The 17,692-nt window shown below is 46.6% G+C and overlaps 1 protein-coding gene across 1 annotated transcript; it reads left to right on the forward strand.

The window, feature by feature from the left end:
- The first annotated feature begins 583 nt into the window (after positions 1-583).
- On the forward strand, positions 584-13,384 carry EDEM1 (ER degradation enhancing alpha-mannosidase like protein 1). Its single transcript, XM_008501382.2, has 12 exons — positions 584-1,007; positions 1,088-1,160; positions 2,987-3,090; positions 3,900-4,071; positions 5,135-5,318; positions 5,821-5,995; positions 6,497-6,617; positions 7,048-7,218; positions 7,719-7,792; positions 8,473-8,569; positions 9,239-9,424; positions 10,251-13,384. The coding sequence occupies exons 1-12, from the start codon at positions 628-630 to the stop codon at positions 10,338-10,340; spliced, it is 1,827 nt and encodes a 608-aa protein (XP_008499604.2). The 5' UTR covers positions 584-627; the 3' UTR covers positions 10,341-13,384.
- The last annotated feature ends 4,308 nt before the right edge of the window (positions 13,385-17,692 follow it).

Here is a 17,692-nt window from a genome sequence, read left to right on the forward strand (position 1 = left end):
GGAACACTGTTACACTCAAGCTAAACCAAACACATCCATGCCAAAACTGAATTCTTTGTGCTCCTCTCACAGATATCCACAGGTTGACTCCTTGAAGCTCTCTTCTAAGGATGAACAGAGGGGATTGCTGCTGCTTCCATGCAGGCAGATGCAGCCAAGTAGTAAACTGGAGGACTCTTTCTTGATGCAATTAAAAGGGTTTTTTTTTCAGTCGAGGGATGAGGTTAATTCTAAATCAGTGCAGTCATAAAACGGGGATCTCGGAGGGGGTGAGTTGGGCTAGATTTAAATGTCATAAAATGGTGAGCTTGGGAGTGGATGAATGACACGAAATGAATTCTAAATTCTATATTTATTTTTTAACAAAGCTGGGGGGGGGGGGTGTCAGGTTGGGGCCGGGGGCTCTCAGCCGGGACCGGCACCCGCGGGGATCCCCGCGGGTGCCGGTCCCGGCTGAGAGCCCCCGGCCCCCAGCTTTCCCCAGTGGGTGCCACGCCACCTCTCCCTTTAAATGACGCCACTACAACCTCCGTGACGAAAAACCGGTCCCGCCTTCGTCTTTCCCTTCCGCTGGAAGGATCCGGATGAGCGGGGCGGCCCCTCGGAAGCGATGCGGGCGGGGCGGCCATGCCATGGCGATCGCTGCTGCTGGGGCTGCTGCTGCTGAGGTTGGGGCTGCAGGCACTGCTCGCTTTACTGCCTGCCTTAGCTCCGGGGCTTTGCCTTCGCTTCCCCTTCCCTTTCCCTCCTCCTCAAGCCGTCTCCTCGCCCTGGAGCTCCCCCCCGAAGCCCGGGATCGGAGGGGAAAGGAGGGAGGCTGCGGCGGGGGGGGATGAGTACGAGCGGCGGTACAGCGGAGCCTTCCCCCCGCAGCTTCGGGCCCGGCTCCGCGATGCCGCCCGAGGGATGTTTGTTTTCGGCTACGACAGCTACATGCAGCACGCATTCCCCCGGGATGAGCTCGACCCGCTTCACTGCCGAGGACGAGGGCCCGATCTCCAAAATCCGTGAGTCCGGAGGGATGCGGACCTGGGGTTGGGGGTGTATCCGGAGCGGTGGCAGCTGAGGTTGGGTTCTTCTCTTCCAGTTCCAACCTCAACATCAACGATGTGCTGGGAAACTACTCCCTGACGCTGATCGACGCCTTGGATACGCTGGCGGTGAGTGCCGAGGGGTGGGGGGCACCCCCAGAACCTGCCCTATCCTGGGGGTTGGATACTGGAACAGTCTCCTTCTCCGGAGACATTCGGAACCCACCGGGACGCCTTCCTGCCTGACCCTGCTCTGACACGGCAGTGGCACTGGATGATCTTTCAAGGTCCCTTCCAACCCCGGACTTCGTGTGGTTGCTGTGTGTGACACAGAGAAGGGACATGGGGAGAGGTGGGGTTGTTCCCTGGGGAGAAAAGACTCCAGGGAGAGCTCAGAGCACCTTCCAGTGCCTGAAGGGGCTCCAGGAAAGCTGGGGAGAGACCTGGGACAAGGGCCTGGAGTGGCAGCATGAAGGGGGACAGTTTCAAGTGGAAAGAGGGGAGACTGAAATGGGATATTAGGAAGAAATTCTTTGGTGTGAGGGTGCTGAGCCCCTTAGGTTGCCCCCAGAAGCTGTGGCTGCCCCATCCCTGGCAGTGGTGAAGGTTGGATGGGGCTTGGAGCACCCTGGGCTGTGGGAGGTGTCCCATAGCAGAGGGATGGAACTAAATGAGCTTTAAGTTCCCTTCTAGCCCAAATTGTTCTATGAAGATTTTGTTCTGCTGGTTTTGGCTGTCCAGGAAAGCTCTGGCATTGCCTTACTAAGTTTGCTGTTTAGCCTTTGTGTGTGAATGTAGTTCATGCAAAAGGTGCTGATGTTTCATGGGGACTTAAGGTTATTAAATCCTCCAGTTCAGAGAAGAAGGTGGTGCTGGGTGTCTGTCAGCTAACAGCTGGATCATGAGCTAACAGTGTTAGTACATGGGAATGTATCAGGAGAGATTTCCAGAAGAGATGGAGGAAATTTTGGAGATCTTCCTCACTGCTCAGGTGAGATCTCTTTTGGAATACTGCTGTGCTGTGGTGTTCAGGAAGGTGGATATGAATTGGGGGATGCATGAATTGCTGAGAAATACGTCAGGAGGAGAGCTCATCTTAGTCCAGAAGACTGGAAGAGCTCTCCTTGTTTTGCTTGGCAGAGAGGGCCTGACTGACTTGCACATCTGCATGAAGAATGGTGAAAGGAAGGAGAGGCAGAGCTGGAAAGCTGCTTCTTCAGAGCTGCCTCCTCCCTGCTAGAATAGCCCATCACATGGATTTCTGTTCAAATTTGAAGCTCATCAGAGGAGCAGCTCACTTTTATGTTGCTGGTACCAGCAGCATGGTGTCAAGGAGAAGAGCCACTTCCTTGAATTCCTTACGCATGGTTAGAGAGCCTCTTAGGTTTCAGTTTCTTTTCTTTTCAGCCAGGGTGGTTGCTTGGCCCTCTGGTCCTTGGTCAGGGCCCATCAGTGCCCTGGTTCCTCCTCCTGTGCAGGTGATGTGTGCAAGGGCTGTGTCTGTGCTTGGGGTTAGGAAATGCTATTGCTGCAGGGGAGCTGCAGCTCCCTGGTGAGAAAGTTTCAGCTGTTGAACTGACCGTGGCAGTCATGAGCTGAATGGGAAGGAGGAAGTGAGGAAAACCTTGGTTTTAACCAAACCAGGAGCTGGGGAGCTGTGTGACGTGGCTGCTGGTGTTTTGCTGAACAGTTCCCTCCTTGTCCTCATTCACCAGGGGCTCAGTGTCCTGTCCATAAATTATTAAAGAGGACAAAAATAACATCTTGGTGGTTCTCTCCGTTCAAACGTACTTTTTAAAAGTGCACTTTTACAGGTCAGTAGGATGGGGTGACTTTTTAGGAAGTCTTTTTAGCAGGAGCTTGAAGTATTCTGTTGTGTAAAATGTGAACTTCCTGTTCTCCATCTGCCTTCTGAAGCAACAATTAGACAAAATAGTTTTGTTTTTGTGTAAAAGGTAATGGGAAACTCCTCAGAATTCCAGAAAGCGGTGAAGTTGGTGATTGACACGGTTTCATTTGATAAAGACTCAACAGTCCAAGTTTTTGAGGCAACAATCAGGTACGTCTGCCCGGGTTTGTGTCTTAAAAAAACTGCCCAGGTTAAAGGCTTGGTGTGCATCTGTAGGGGAACCAAAGTAAAAATAACTAAGGATGTCTTTGATAGGATTTATTCTGTAATTGTGCCTTGAGTAAAGTTGTTTTGAACCTTTTATGAAAAAATATTCATTGCTGAAACAGTTTAAGTGAGTGACTTGTGACTAGAAGCAGTGGTCCCATGCTGAGTCTCAGCTGTCTTTGGCTTGCAGACTTTTTGTTGTTGCTCTTGCAGCAGAGACTCCCATCTCTGCACAACAAACCACCTCTGTGATGGGTTTTGGGGTTTTTTTACGTGGACCTTCTGCTTGCCTTTTGTTTTAGCTGAAAAACTGGCCTGTGTGTCTTGGAGTTGAGCTTAAGGTATACTGACTGATTTTAAATGGCTTGATTATCTGACTGTCTTAAACAGTGTTCATTCAGTTGCTGCTTAGCTTGGCTAGGCTTGCTTTCTTCCCAATTCCCTGTGTATATAACCAGCTTACTGTCACTTGCAAAACATGTGGGGCAAGGAGGTCTTCACTAAGAAATGGACTTGAGGTGTTGTGAGTAGCTACTGGGTCAGGTAAATTCTGCAGAACCAGGTTTTGGATGAGAAGCAGCAAGGCTTCTAGATGGTGTCACTGCTGATGGGGAATAAAGCAGATTTCTTCCTGTAGTGCCTGAAAGATGCACAGAGTAATAGTTCTGGTTAATGTGATAGTGGCAAGGGGTTAGATGAAGAACGAGGTTCAGATCAGATTTGAAAACTGATATTTTTTCCTTTTCCTGCAGGGTTTTGGGAAGCCTGCTTTCTGCCCACATAATAATAACAGATAGCAAGCAGCCTTTTGGTGATATGACCATTAAGGATTATGATAACGAGCTGTTGCATATGGCTCATGACCTGGCAGTGAGGCTACTTCCAGCCTTTGAGAACACCAAGACTGGAATTCCATATCCACGGGTAAGTAAGCACACAGCAGAGTGGGGAAATAACCTAAAAGCAGTAATTCACCTGTGCTGCAACTCCTGTTCTCTACTCTCTGCCTCTCTGTGTGCAAAGGGGGTGTCAAACCTGCTCTAAGTTTCCTTAAAACAGTGTGGACAAGTCATGGTGACATGGACAGCACATAGGTTGCTCCTTTTGTCTAGCAGATATTTTCTTCATGCTGTTCTTCCCTGGGTCTGTTGTTCCCCATGGGTCAGTACTCACTTGTTATGTGCCCTGCCCAGCTCCTTCTTCCTAAGGATCATCCAGCAGCAGACAGGGCTGTCACTGAGAAGCTTAACAGGAAGTATTTTCAAGGTAAATAGCCTTGGAAAGTGACTTTATTGGTGACTTGCTACTGAGATTATTGTGATAGAATAAAGCTCATGTCATAGATTTGTCATGCTGGTCTTGGAATTTGTTCATTTATTCTCTCTAGCTTCCATGGAGAAGGCTGTTAGTTCTAGAGGAACAATTTTAAACAGTAAAAGTAATCAGCACTTGCCTGACATTTTTAATTTTGGGGGACAGCAGCACTGCTTTTCCTCCAGACGTGTCAGGCTGTAGAATCATGAACTTCCACTTCTCCTCAGAACTGGTACAGCAGTTTGGGGTGGGGTGGCTTCCCTTCAGCATTGGGTTTCCTGGGGAAGCTGAGGAGCCTGCACTGAGGAAACTCTTGGTTCCAAGGGTGCTAAAGGAGGGGAAGCAGCACTTGAATCACCCTTGGAAGAACCTGAATGTTCAGTAGAAATGATGAAAAAGAGGGATGAAATTTGGAAGTATTGGCAAGTGTAAAGAGTAGCAAAATAGGATTGCATTCCTTGAGCATGATGTTACAGAGTTGGAAGATGAATTTCAGGAGTTCTTCAGGAGAGCTTTTTGACCCAGGCTCTCTAACTGTGTACACATTACACCTCGTATTGCAAAAAAAACACTAAAAAGGCTTCAAAATAAGTAGGGGAGTGGAGCGTGGAGCTCAGCTGTGTGGGTGCAGCCTCTCTTCCTGCTGTGAGCACTTTCTCTGCCCTCTTGACAGGTCAATCTGAAGAAGGGAGTGCCTCCAGACAGCAATAATGAGACGTGTACTGCAGGAGCTGGTTCCTTGCTGGTGGAGTTTGGTATCCTTAGCAGGCTGCTGGGGGATTCCACCTTCGAGTGGGTAGCCAGGAGAGCTGTCAAAGCACTGTGGAGCCTGAGGAGCAACAACACTGGGCTGCTAGGTAATCTCTGGGGGTGCAGTGTGGGCTGGCTTGGTGCTGGATCCTCCCCACTCAGCCTCCTGCAGCAGAATGCCATGAAGTTTGTCTGCCTGCTTCCTCCAGAGCTCTTCAGTCATCTTCTCCTTGGGTGCTTGTGCTTTGTGTTCACCAAATGGCAGTTTGTAATTTTGTAAGAAAAAAGTATCTGAAAGGTTTCTTGAGGCTCAGGTTGCCAAAGAGAGATATTTCAGGGAAGTGGGAAATAAATCTGAAGTTCTTCCATCTGTATCCCCATTAATGTAATATAGTTTGGCAGATGACTAGAAATACTTAGAGCAGCTGCACGTGTGTGTGTGCTGGTTCCTTGGGTGAATGCACTGTAAAGCTTTAGTTTGTTGGTAACCTTTTGGTCATTCCCCCTTAAGACTTTCTGAAGGTGTAATATTTCTAAGTTCTGGTTCATGATTGTTTTTCTCTGGTGCACTTGGCAACTTCAGACTAAACTTGTTGTCTGCTCTGGCAGGAAATGTTGTGAATATTCAAACTGGCCATTGGGTTGGAAAGCAAAGTGGCCTGGGAGCGGGGTCGGATTCGTTCTATGAGTACCTTCTGAAGTCTTACATCCTCTTTGGAGAAAAGGAAGATTTGGAAATGTTCACTGATGCTTATCGGAACATTCAGAACCACCTAAGAAGAGGGTATGGTATTTCCTGTCAGGATCAGTTCCCTCAGCACTGCACAGACATTGCAGTGTTTCGTGTCACGCCCTAGAAAATCTCTGTTCTCTTTGGTTTTTTCTTAGCCAACTGATCCAGGCAGTGTTGTTGGTGCAGGGTTGGTGTCTGAGTTAGGAAATGCCAGGCTGAGAGAAGGCTGTAGAACTGCAGAGGAAATGAGTTAAATGGGCTGCTTTAGCACTGCTAGCTTAGTACTACTTTACTACTAGTAGGTTAGTTTCCTGCTGATGTAACTTGAGGGTGTGATGTACATCCCTGTATGAATCAGTTTTTCTGAGAGCATGACTGACACTGTGGTTCTTTTCAGAATGGCCTTGAGCCTGCCACGACAAACCTGTGGCTCATGTTTTGTGTTTTTTGTTTTTTGTTGTTTTTTTTTTGCTGCTAGGAATGCTGTGAACTGAAACATACATTGTGTTCTGAAACAGTAAATATTTACACATGCTTATTGTTACTTGGCAGTCGAGAAGCTTGCAATGAAGGTGAAGGTGACCCTCCCTTGTATGTTAATGTAAACATGTTCACAGGACAGATGATGAACACATGGATTGACTCTTTGCAAGCCTTTTTTCCTGGACTTCAGGTAAAATTCCATTTTGTTCCCCAAATGACCCAGCAGTGGGGTGTCAGTAAGGCTCATTCCAGTCCTGGGCTGTGGATAGGTCTGAGCATCTCTCCTGAGATGAGCTTCAGCCTGTGGGTTTACATCTGGCTGCTCTGATAAAAGAATCTTAGGTGGTTCAGCTTCTGCATCAGCATCACAAAGTTGGAAGGCTTGGCCTGCCCAAGTTTTGAGATACTTGTAACTTTTCACATTTAGCCTTGGTGAGGCTGAGCTCTGCTAAAGCCTTTAGAGCAAAGGAATGACAACATTAGCTCAGGCTGGGGGTTGTTTTTTTGTTGTCTCTCCTTCTGAGGGCCATGTTTTATTACATGCCATCTTGTCAGAGCAGAAGGCAATTCTCTGGCTTGCAGTGTGAAGTGTGCCTGTTCACAGCTGCTCTTTCTCCTAGGTGTTGATAGGAGATGTGGAAGATGCTATTTGTCTCCATGCTTTTTATTATGCCATATGGAAACGATACGGAGCTCTCCCAGAAAGATACAACTGGCAACTGCAAGCTCCAGATGTTCCCTTCTACCCACTGAGGCCAGAGTTAGTGGAGTCCACATATCTCCTGTACCAGGTACTTGCTTTTTCTCAGCTTACAGCTCATGTCTTGGCAAAAATGGTTCTGTTCAGAAAGTCACTTTTTCTCCCCCTAGCCAGTGGCCCTAGCCTTGGTCACTAGGAGTCTACTAAAATATGGTGTTTCTGGACCTTTTTGCTCTTTTACAGAGTGGGTTGTTAGGCAGTTTGGTTGCTATGTTGTTTGCTTTGAAACAGCCTTTTTTATAAGAGAGGCAAAATGAGGCACAGTCTCCAGCTGGCAGAAAATGCAGTGAACTAAAATAACTTTTTTGGCAGCAAGAAAGCTATCAAAGAGTTTTAATTTACTACAGGTTTTATCAGGATTTGCACTAAAGGAAAGGTGAGAAGCTTGCAGAGTAAGCCAAGTCATTTTCCTATAAAAATAAGGTTACTGTAACAGGAGAATCTAATACTTCCAGGCCTTAGTTGTAAGGGTTGTTTTTACACTATTTCAAAACTGCTGACTCTTAACTCTTGTCTGTATTCCTTATCTAGGCCACAAAGAACCCATTTTACCTCCATGTTGGAATGGATATTCTACAGAGTTTGGAAAAATATACAAAAGCAAAGTGAGTCTTCAGTGTTCTTTGTTTTCTCTCACTGCTGTAGACATACATTTGGTTGTATAAATATTTTATATGATCAAGCTGCCAAATGGAGGTGAATTAAAAAAACCAACCCTCCACAAGTGATGATTTATTTATTGAACAGCTACTGGCAATTACAGTCCAGTGACAACTTCATGCCTTCAGAGTTTTATAGCTACCTTTTAGAATGCATCGTTGATGATCAGTTGCTAAAAGCTGGTAAAATGGTCTCTGTTTTTTGTTGGGTTTTTTTTGTCTGTGGCTCCTACAAGAATAAGTCTGGCCTGGTGGACCCCTGGTGTTGAACTAACCTGGGGAATGGGCTTTAAGCTGAACACTGTTGCTCATCATCTTTCTTCTCAAAGCAGTAACAGAATGGTGAAACCAAATAGCCAAATCTCTTGGAAATGGCCCTGCTTTGTGCAGGCTGCCCTCCCTGGTGCTGCTTTGAACAACCCTTAGTACATCTGCAGGATGGAGTGGGTGAAGGGCAGTGGGTACAGCCTCATCAGAATGCCAGCAAGGTGCAGTCAGTGCTTCCATGTACACCAGACTGGTTTCATTTTAACTTCAGCCCTGGTGGCAACAGGAATCCTGTGAAGTTATGGAATGTGTAGAGAGATCCATGGAAACTGACCCCAAACTGCTCTTACATCTTGCAGGTGTGGCTATGCTACATTGCACCACGTTGTGGAGAAGACAAAGGAAGATCGAATGGAGAGTTTTTTTCTCAGTGAAACATGTAAATATTTGTACCTGGTATGTATATGTTCTGCACCTCCCAGGTGCTGTCCTGCTGGGCACGAGCATCCTGCAGCAAGGAGGCAGGACACAGCTGTGCTCTGCTTTGGGGCACAGAGGGGTTTGTGTGTCAGAGAACGTGTTGCCTCATCTTTCTTTCACCCTACCCACACCTTGGAAGTTTGGGCAGCAGCTGGCTGGAGAGCTGGCAGCTCTTTCTGGGGTTAGCTGGAAAGGAGGGGAAGCAAGACTGAAGGAAGCTACTGCTCAGCTTGGGGCTAAATTACTGCTTGCAGACATTTTGCCTGCCTTGCAGCAGCCTCCAATTTCTCCCCATCAGACTTTGGCAGCCACAGGAGAAAGCATTTGAGCTGCTTAAGCCACTGTTCTCAGTCTCCTTTAGTTAGAAAAACAGAAATCTGTGGCTGGGTGGGTGCCAGCTTAGAAATTCCTGTACAGTGCAGCTTAGAAAAATAAGAGCCCTTTAAGTTGTGTGAGAAGTTTTTCTGTTGCCTCTCCTCTTTTAAGTGTTTAAATTAATCCCTTGTGTTAAAACTATTTGTTCTCATGTGCTGTAAGGAGCAGTTCCCCATTTAGTGCTTTTTGTGTGAGGGCTTTGGCTTGGTGTTACGGGACATGAAGGATGTTGCATGCATACTGTAACTGTCTCTCCCATCTCTCCTGTAGCTGTTTGATGAGGAGAATCCACTGCATAAATCTGGGAATAAGTATATGTTTACTACTGAGGGACACGTTGTGTCTGTGGATGAACGTTTCCGTAACTCACTGTGGCAAGACATCCTCCCCGGGGAAGAGGACAGCACAGAAAAGATTAAACCTAACGAGCTAAAGGCAGTCAACTTCAGTTCTAATGTAAGGAACACACTGTTGGCAGTGTTGTGTGTGTTGGGCAGTAGGAAAGGAGCCATTTGGGAGTGTTACTTCTTGTTACTCTGAGTGTTTCCTTTATAAATGTCAAATATTTGAGGAGCTCCCTGGTGGAAAACATTTTCAGCCATGGAATGAATGGATTAGGATAATGAGAGAGTGATTATGGTGAAGGTGAAACCTGTCTCCTTTCAAGGATTTTGCAGTGATTAGTTTGTTCTTTGTTAATTTATTTCCAGTTATTTTTCCCTGCCCTTTTTCTTTGCCCTTAAAATCTTCCTGTGCTGCTGGGATGGGGAAAGAGAAGAGCAGAAGGTCATTTTAACAGATTTTCTTTTTGTTTCCTAAGAGTGGTTTAGAGACAGGTAAGAGTGACCTTTCTTGGCTAGGCATCAAGTGAGTGATAGGCATCCTGTGCTTATCACCAACCAAAATAGATAGGGTTTGTTGGTTTTTTTTTTAAATACAGAACAATTTTAAAACTCTTTGCTGGAAGGCTCTAGCACAGTTCCTTTCCTCCTCCCCCCAGCCCCACAGAAAAAGAGCATTATTTTTAAAAACCATTCACAGTTGTCATAGTGAAGGAAGCCTGAGCTGAACAACAAGCTGTGGTAGTTTGGTGTGTGCTTGCTGTTCATTTCTGTGCTTTGTGCTCCAAGTTTGCAAAGAGCAAGTGGGAGATGGGACCAGAAGTGCTGTTGGGTGCAAGTGTGTGTGCTGGGAGGAAACCTCTGCTTACTGAAATCCCTGCTGGAGGGTGTGGGACTGCCAGTTTCCTGAGTCCTTAAAGATGTTCTTGCTTTGTTCCCAGTGTAACAGAGTTCCTGATGAGAGGAGATACTTGCTGCCACTGAAGAGTAACTACATGAGACAGATCGATAGGATGGTGGGCTTGATCTGAATGCTTCTTCAGAGCCACTTTTATCATATGTCAGGAGGAGTGTGGGATTTGGCTGTAGACATTCCTCTCCTCTTCAGCTACACACCTGCAAATGCTGAGTCACTTGGGTGTCCCCCATGCTTGTTTGATTTCAATTCTGGACACAAAGGGAGGTCAGGTTCTCCCAGGAGTTCCATCTTCCACACTGTGGTAATTCCATGTGCCACCTGAATAGAGATCTCTTGTTTTGAGAACTTCCTGTGAAAAGTGTTGCAAATGAAGGCTGAAAAAAAAACAAAAAAAGAAAAAAAGGAAAGAAAATTGGCACGTGCCACTTAGCTACCTCTTTGTAGCTGTACTACAAATGTCCCTTTAGGAAAGGGGTTAGTATTTAATTTGAAATGATCTTGGGGTTGGAGAAGGAATGGGAAAGTGCAATTTCTTACACCAAGTTTAATCATTGAATTATTGTGACTAGCAATACACAACCTTAAGTACTGCTCAGGTAGGAACCCACTGGTAGTGGGTTTTGCTGACACAAAAACTCTGTATCTAGAATCATGCCTTGCACAGATAACTTCTGATCATCTAAGGAGTTATCAGCATGGTCATGGTACCCCTCACATACCCAGCTGTGTAGAGCTGCATGCTCACAAGAGCCTGTGGCTACAGAACCCAGTAATAAAACAGATCAGGTGCCTTTTTTTTATGTAAGGGAATAGGGGGGAGGGAGGGAAGGGGAAACTGCAAAGCCACTCACCTGTCCAAGCAGCTAACTTGATGTAGCTGAGCTGAGCAGATGTTCCAAAAGTTCCATTGTTTGCCATGGATCTTGTGCCTTTTCAGGAGAGATGCTGCTAAGAACTGGTACAGCAATATGTGAAGAACAAACTGTTTCACATTCCTGACAGCATTAATATGTCAGTGCCTTAAGTATTCTTTGCCAGCAGGAAGGTAAATAAGGTGTTTCTGATTAGCTAGCTCCAACATCCCCTGGATCCCAAAACAGTTTATAAAGTAACTTTATGTATGAGATGGCTTTTTTTAATTTATCTTTTTTAAGATACAGGAAGAATATCAGCTGTGCCCATCCTGGAGAATCCTTGTGGGATGGATTATTCTCAGTGTCAGTTTGGTCACAGGGCTGGGGGATGGAGGGATGGAGGCAGGCAGAGTCTGAGCTCCATGCTGCCTGGAGTGCTGCACCCTGCCTGCAAGCAGCCTTTTGGTTCCAGTGGGAAATGGTGAAAAAATGCTGGTGCTTCATCCCACAGTCTTGTAATGCAGCTCAGATGTGTTTGAGGAATAACTATCTGTGACCTTTAAGGAGGAGAGCTGTTGAATTCAGGCAGGGCTGTCGAGGGATGAAAGCAGACTGAGGCCAGAACAGCTTGCTCTAAATAGAAGAGTTGTGTTTTGGGTTCTTTTCAGTGGCTCCCCATTGCTTTCATGCTCTTTACTTTTGATGGTAGTTGAAGCAGTTGGAAGTTTCTGTTGGGTTAATTACTTTTAAATTCAGGCTGAAGTATAAGGGCAGACTCAGTCTGCTGTATTTACTCCTTACAGCTACACTGGTTTTCAGAAACCAGGTGTCACAGTGCAGAACATTGCTGATAAATATCCAGTTAGTGCTGAAGAGGTTATTGTTTGGATCTTTTAGCATACAGATGCATCTCAGGGACTTCATTGTAGATTCTTCTGTTCCACAGTAGTTGGATCTGTTATTCAGGCAAAACAAAAAAAAAAAAATAATTCTGTCTTCTTAGTTTTATTGTGTGTGTTTTAAGGGGGGGAGGGACTGTGAGGAGGGGGGGAAATGTGTTAAGATTTCTCAAAAGATTGCAGTGGGACCAGTTGCCTTTATCTGAGGCAGCTGGCAGCTCCAGCCCCTGTAGAATTGGCTTTGTGAACCTATTACTGGAGTGTCTTTGTTGTCTATTTCAAAGCAAAATGTAAATTCAAGGTGTAACAATCCAAAGAGAGAGGTCCAAAGTGTAACTTCTTTAGCAGTGAGCATTGCCTGGGCATGCAGGTGTGCTTCAGCTTGTGAGCACCTGGGGAAGGGCAGGAGGATGGAATGAGAGGAGTTCAGGAGGAGGCAGGAAGCAAAGATGTCTGGGGCAGCCCTTTGGGGGGCAGCTCTGAGATGAGGAGCACTGGGAAGCTGAGCACAGGGGGGGCTTTGCCCTGGGTGTGCTGGGAGCTGCTTATGGGGAGGATTTTTCCCAGTCTGGAAGTTTTTACATCTGCATTCTGTACCTCACCATTGCCTCTTGGTGTTTTGTGCCTTCTGAAGCACCTGAACCCCCCCTCAGTTAGGCTTCCAGCTGAGTGTTATGCACAAAAATCTGTTCCAGAGTTTTCCTGGAGTTTTTCTCTTCCTCAGAGAACAACAAGACTATAGTGAAGCTGCAGAGCTCTTCTGGCACTGTGCATTTCCCTCCTGTGTTTGGGCAGGGGGAGCTGCAGACCAGGGGCAGCATGGGCAGGTTTGGCCTCCCAGCCCTCAGTGACCTGGGAGGATCATTGCAGTGCCAAATACTGATTTATGGGCAGCTTCTCCTTGGAAGCAGAACTGAAATTGGTGTTGCCAGGGTGCTCTGACACTCATCTCTCCATAGGAATGAGGTTTTTTTTTGTCTGCCAGGAGATGGGTGCTGACTACGTGGTAAAAGGCTTTGTGTTCTTTCAGGAGCCAATTATTTTCTTCCTCTTTGTTTTTAACAATGCTTGGATACATTTTTTTGTTTTACTCTGTAATGACAGGGCACATGTAATGCACTAAAATGAAAGCCTTTGTATTAGTCAATGATAGCAAAATGAAATTGGTAACACTGCTGGAATAACTTGCTGAAACAGACTTTTGTATTACTTGGTAAAATGTGCAATATCAATTTTTTTCTTAATTAAAAATGCAATGTATGCTTAACTGTTGTTTTTCCATGGAGTATTTAATTGCTGATGGCAAACTTTTAGGAGGACCAAATGCTCTTTCATTAAATGTCCAAAATTTTCAAAACCGAGCTTAAATTTACAAATCTACATTAAAAAAATGGTGTACTTGACCACTTCTGTCTCGTTTTTCTTACAGTATGGTTCTTGTAAGGCCGTGATGGAGCTTGGAAGTGATCTCCCAAATGCAGAGAAGAGGGAAATTTGAGTGGGTAATGGCTACACCTCATCTTGGACAGGAAAATTTCAGCACTTGGGGGTGACCTGGGAGTGGGAGTGAGTAAGGAGAACACACCTGAAGTCAAGCAGCTCAAGTTCATAAAACCAGAATGGTTTGGGTTGGAAGGGACCTTGAAACTCATTTAGTTCCAACTCCCTGCCATGGTCAGGGACACCTCCCACAGCCCAGGGTGCTCCAAGCCCCATCCAACCTTCACCACTGCCAGGGATGGGGCAGCCACAGCTTCTGGGGGCAACCAGGGGCTCAGCACCCTCACACCAAAGAATTTCTTCCTGATGTCTGATTTCTTCCTGATGTTCTCCATGACTTGGCTCAAACCCTCTTGGATTCAGTAAGAAAAGTCCCCAGCCAGTTCCCTAGTTCTGCTGTTGGAGTCCACGGCTTGTGGAGCATCAAAGTCTTTGATTTCCATCTCAGTAGAACAAGGGATGGCTGCTTACTCCAGAAGAGTAAAAAAATACCCCACTTCCCAAACAAAAAGCCTCTTTCTTCTCCCCCTTTCATTTTCCCTGTGTTGGGAAGCCTGGCTGGAAGCAGTGACTTCATGTGGGAAGGAGAAATGAAGTGTGGTGGGATCAAGCTGTGAGCAGGTAGCTGAGTGTGAGTACTGAGCTGCTCCTGGTGTTCATAACATCCCTTTCTCCAACTTGGTCCACGAAGAACCTTGTGCAGGTGAGAATCCTGCACTGAGAACCTTGCTGGGCTCCTTCTGCTCTGTATGCTGGGAATAGCTCATTCTGGGGTTAAAAACAGAGAAACATGGAAACGAGCTGTGTGACCATCCTAGGGATTTATTTGTTGGGTTTTTGTTTGGTTGTTTTGGGGGTTTGTTTTTTTTTTGGTTGGTTTGGGCTATTTATTTATTTCCTGAATTTGTTTTTAATTTGATGTTTTCTGCTGTTTCCAGTTTTCCAGTCCTGGTTCCCAGGCTGCTGAAGGACACTTTCTGTTGTCCATCTTGCTCAGACAAGGAGATGCTGGTGCCTGGGTTTTGCAGTGTTGACTCAAGTTCCTCTGAACTTTTGGATGATGAGATTTTTTGCCCCTCTCGTGGTGCTTTTGCTGGGTTCAGGCTTCTCAGTGCCAACCCTGCAGTAGGAATCTGTGGGCTGAAATCCTGATTTTGGGGGAGGAAACCCAGCTGTCCCGTTTTCTCTGGGGTTGCTTGTGGTGTCGCTGCTTTGGTGTCTTTGGTGACCGTGTCACAGCTCTGAAGCAGAGCTGGGGGATTCCAGTGCAGCTTTTTTTAAGTCCACATCTCAGAAAATCCCTCAGGAAAACCTCTCTTTCCCTTCTCAGTTGCCTGGTGGATTGGAGTCGGGTGGGATCGTGTGTGATCCAAGCTCTTCAGTCCCATAGGTGTGCCTGAGAACTCCTTTTATTTAGGGTGCTTGCTCATTATAAAACATTACAGCAGAGACCTCGAGAGTAGGTAATCTCACTGTCTGTAGTGGTATCGTTGACATTTTGCTGCTATACAGTGGAAATCAGGCTGAGCTGGCACCCCGGTGACAGAGAGAGGGCTCCTGGTCCCTGGGGATGCAGGGCTGGGCTTGGGCTGTAGATCCGAGCAGCTTCCAGCAGAGCCCACTCTTGTGCCGCTGCTGGAGCTTCCCGGGACCTTGTAGAGCAGGAAGACAACGGGAATGTCTGGAAGGGGAAGCTCCAGGTGCTTCTCCTTTGGAGAGCTCAGGGACAGGGGCGGAGGGCTTGGGCTGCCAGCACACCCTGGGCTCCTTTCTCCTTTCTCCTTTCTCCTTTCTCCTTTCTCCTTTCTCCTTTCTCCTTTCTCCTTTCTCCTTTCTCCTTTCTCCTTTCTCCTTTCTCCTTTCTCCTTTCTCCTTTCTCCTTTCTCCTTTCTCCTTTCTCCTTTCTCCTTTCTCCTTTCTCCTTTCTCCTTTCTCCTTTCTCCTCTCCTTTCTCCTTTCTCCTTTCTTTCTCCTTTCCCTTTCCTTTCTCCTTTCCCTTTCCTTTCTCCTTTCCTTTCCTTTCTCCTTCTTTCCTTTCTCCTTCTTTCCTTTCTCCTTCTTTCCTTTCTCCTTTCCTTTCTCCTTTCCTAGGGGTTTTTGTCCCTCCTGCCACTGGATAATGGAATTCCAGGGGGAGCTGCTCCAGTATCACCAGCAGAGCCTGGCACCCCGGTGACAAGAGGGGGTTGTTCCCACATGCCAGGAGGAGGCTGCACGGTTGGGTTTTCAGCAGAAGCTCCGCAGTCGTTTTCAATTTTGGTTGTGCTAAAAAAGATGAAAAAGGTCCTGGCTGTCCCAGGCTGTAACTGGAGGGGGAGCAGCAGCCTCCTGGGAGCTGTGCAGGTCCCAGAGGGACAGAGCCAGGGCAGGAGCTGCCACAGGGACTGGGTGAACTGGGAGAGAGCAAGGACCAGCTCTTTGAGCCCATGAGTCCTTGAAAAAACAGGTTAGAAACACTGGAAAAAACTAAAACAAACAAATTTACCTTTTTGTGCTTTTTTAATAATTGAAATAACTCTGGCCCTGCAAGGCCCAGAGGCTTCTGCAATAGCAGCAATCTGCATGCTATTAATTTTTTATTATGTGGAATTATTTGGTGGAAGGAGTAATTCCTAACATTAGTACCTCTTGAAAAGTACTGTGACTCAATTATCTTCATCAGGTAATGGGAGTGCTGGCAATCTGGCATCACAGAGTTTTGTCAAGGAGCTGCATTTCATTAACTTCAAATGAAATACAAAACTCTGCTTTGAAAAAATAATGCTCCTTCCTCCTCTGTTACTGAGGAGATTGATTCTCAAAGCAGCCTTCAGGATGAGAACTCCAAAGCCAATTATTAAATAAGAATTTTTAATAGAACAAATATCCCCTTACGCTGGGATGCTGCTTCATGAAAAAAAAAAACCAAACCAACCAACAGATCAGATGGCAGCTACAGATTATCTTTTTATTGTTTTGCAGATGATTTCTCCTCCTTTCATTTTGCTCCCATCCCTGCAGCTGAGTGCAGCACAGACACCACACGGGGCCTGGACCTGCATTCTGTGCCCATCAGCCATCAGGCTTTCTGGGGTTTGACTGTGCTGCTGTTCAGCAGTTTGGTAGTTTGCAGAGTGTAGTGAGAATAATTAATCCAGAGGCTGGTGAAAGGAAAACCCAGTCCAAGAAAGCTGGAGTTGGGTTTGGGTTTTTTTTTTTTCTTTTTCCCTACTCTTCACCCCTTCATCTTCACACATCCTGAAGTCTCAGCAGCTGGTAGGAGCTGACACTGTGATAAAGAGAAAGGAAAGGGGGCTGGGGTTAATCTGGGGATTCGTTGAAGTTCAGGCAGTCCATGGGTAAGTGGGAATGTACCAAAACCAAAAAAATTCTCTGTATTTTAGTAGAGCCTTGGTTTCTCTGTGCCTGCCTGCATCCTGGGAATGAGTTTGCATGGACATAAGGCAGAGGGCAAAGGCTTGGGGCTGTGGGGAGGGGGGTGGGAGATCATAGAATCATAGATGCTATATTTTAACTTTAGAAATTAAAATACAATTTAAAAAATAGTGTCCCTAAGGTGAGAGCTGTAGCCTTTGGCTCCTGTGACACCCCAGTTATTGGGATTACTGCTCCTGCTTTTGTTTTGCTCCAACAGTTTTGTTTCTGCTCCAGGGGGCAAAACAGCCCCAGGAGTTTTTGAAAGGGGGCAGCAACTCAGTGAGCAGGGTGGTGGCAGAGGGAAAAAACCAGAGCAAGAATTCCCTGGCTGAGCTGGGCTGGGATGTGCCCACACAGGGATGTTTGGATACGTTCTGATTGCTGGGATGTTAGCAAAGCAAGGGATGGCTCCTGGAGGGCTGGTCCCTTGGGATGGGATGGGATCGTAGAATCATAGGATGGGCTGGGTTGGAAGGGACCTCAGAAATCATCAAGTCCAACCCTTGACCCACTCCCCCCGTGGTTCCCAGCCCATGGCACTCAGTGCCACATCCAGGCTCTTTGGAAAGATCTCCAGACACGGAGAATCCACTACTTCCCTGGGCAGCCCATTCCAATGCCTGATCACCCTCTCCAGAAAGAAATTCTTTCTCATCTCCAACCTAAACCTCCCCTGGCACAACTTGAGACCCTGCCCTCTTGTCTTGCTGAGAGTTGCCTGGGAAAAGAGCCCAACCCCCCCTGGCTCCAACCTCCTTTCAGGGAGTTGCAGAGAGTGATGAGGTCTCCTTGGA

The sequence above is a fragment of the Calypte anna genome, chromosome 12 (assembly GCF_003957555.1).
Source record: "Calypte anna isolate BGI_N300 chromosome 12, bCalAnn1_v1.p, whole genome shotgun sequence".
Lineage (NCBI taxonomy): Eukaryota > Metazoa > Chordata > Aves > Apodiformes > Trochilidae > Calypte > Calypte anna.

What these genes read in the sequence shown, in the direction of transcription:
- EDEM1 (XM_008501382.2), top strand. Translation starts at nt 628, where the DNA reads ATGCCATGGCGATCGCTGCTGCTGGGGCTGCTGCTGCTGAGGTTGGGG. An exon ending in CAGAACCACCTAAGAAGAGG is followed by an intron (nt 5,996 to 6,496) that starts GTATGGTATTTC and finishes GTTACTTGGCAG; the next exon opens with TCGAGAAGCTTGCAATGAAG. An exon ending in CAGTCAACTTCAGTTCTAAT is followed by an intron (nt 9,425 to 10,250) that starts GTAAGGAACACA and finishes CTTTGTTCCCAG; the next exon opens with TGTAACAGAGTTCCTGATGA.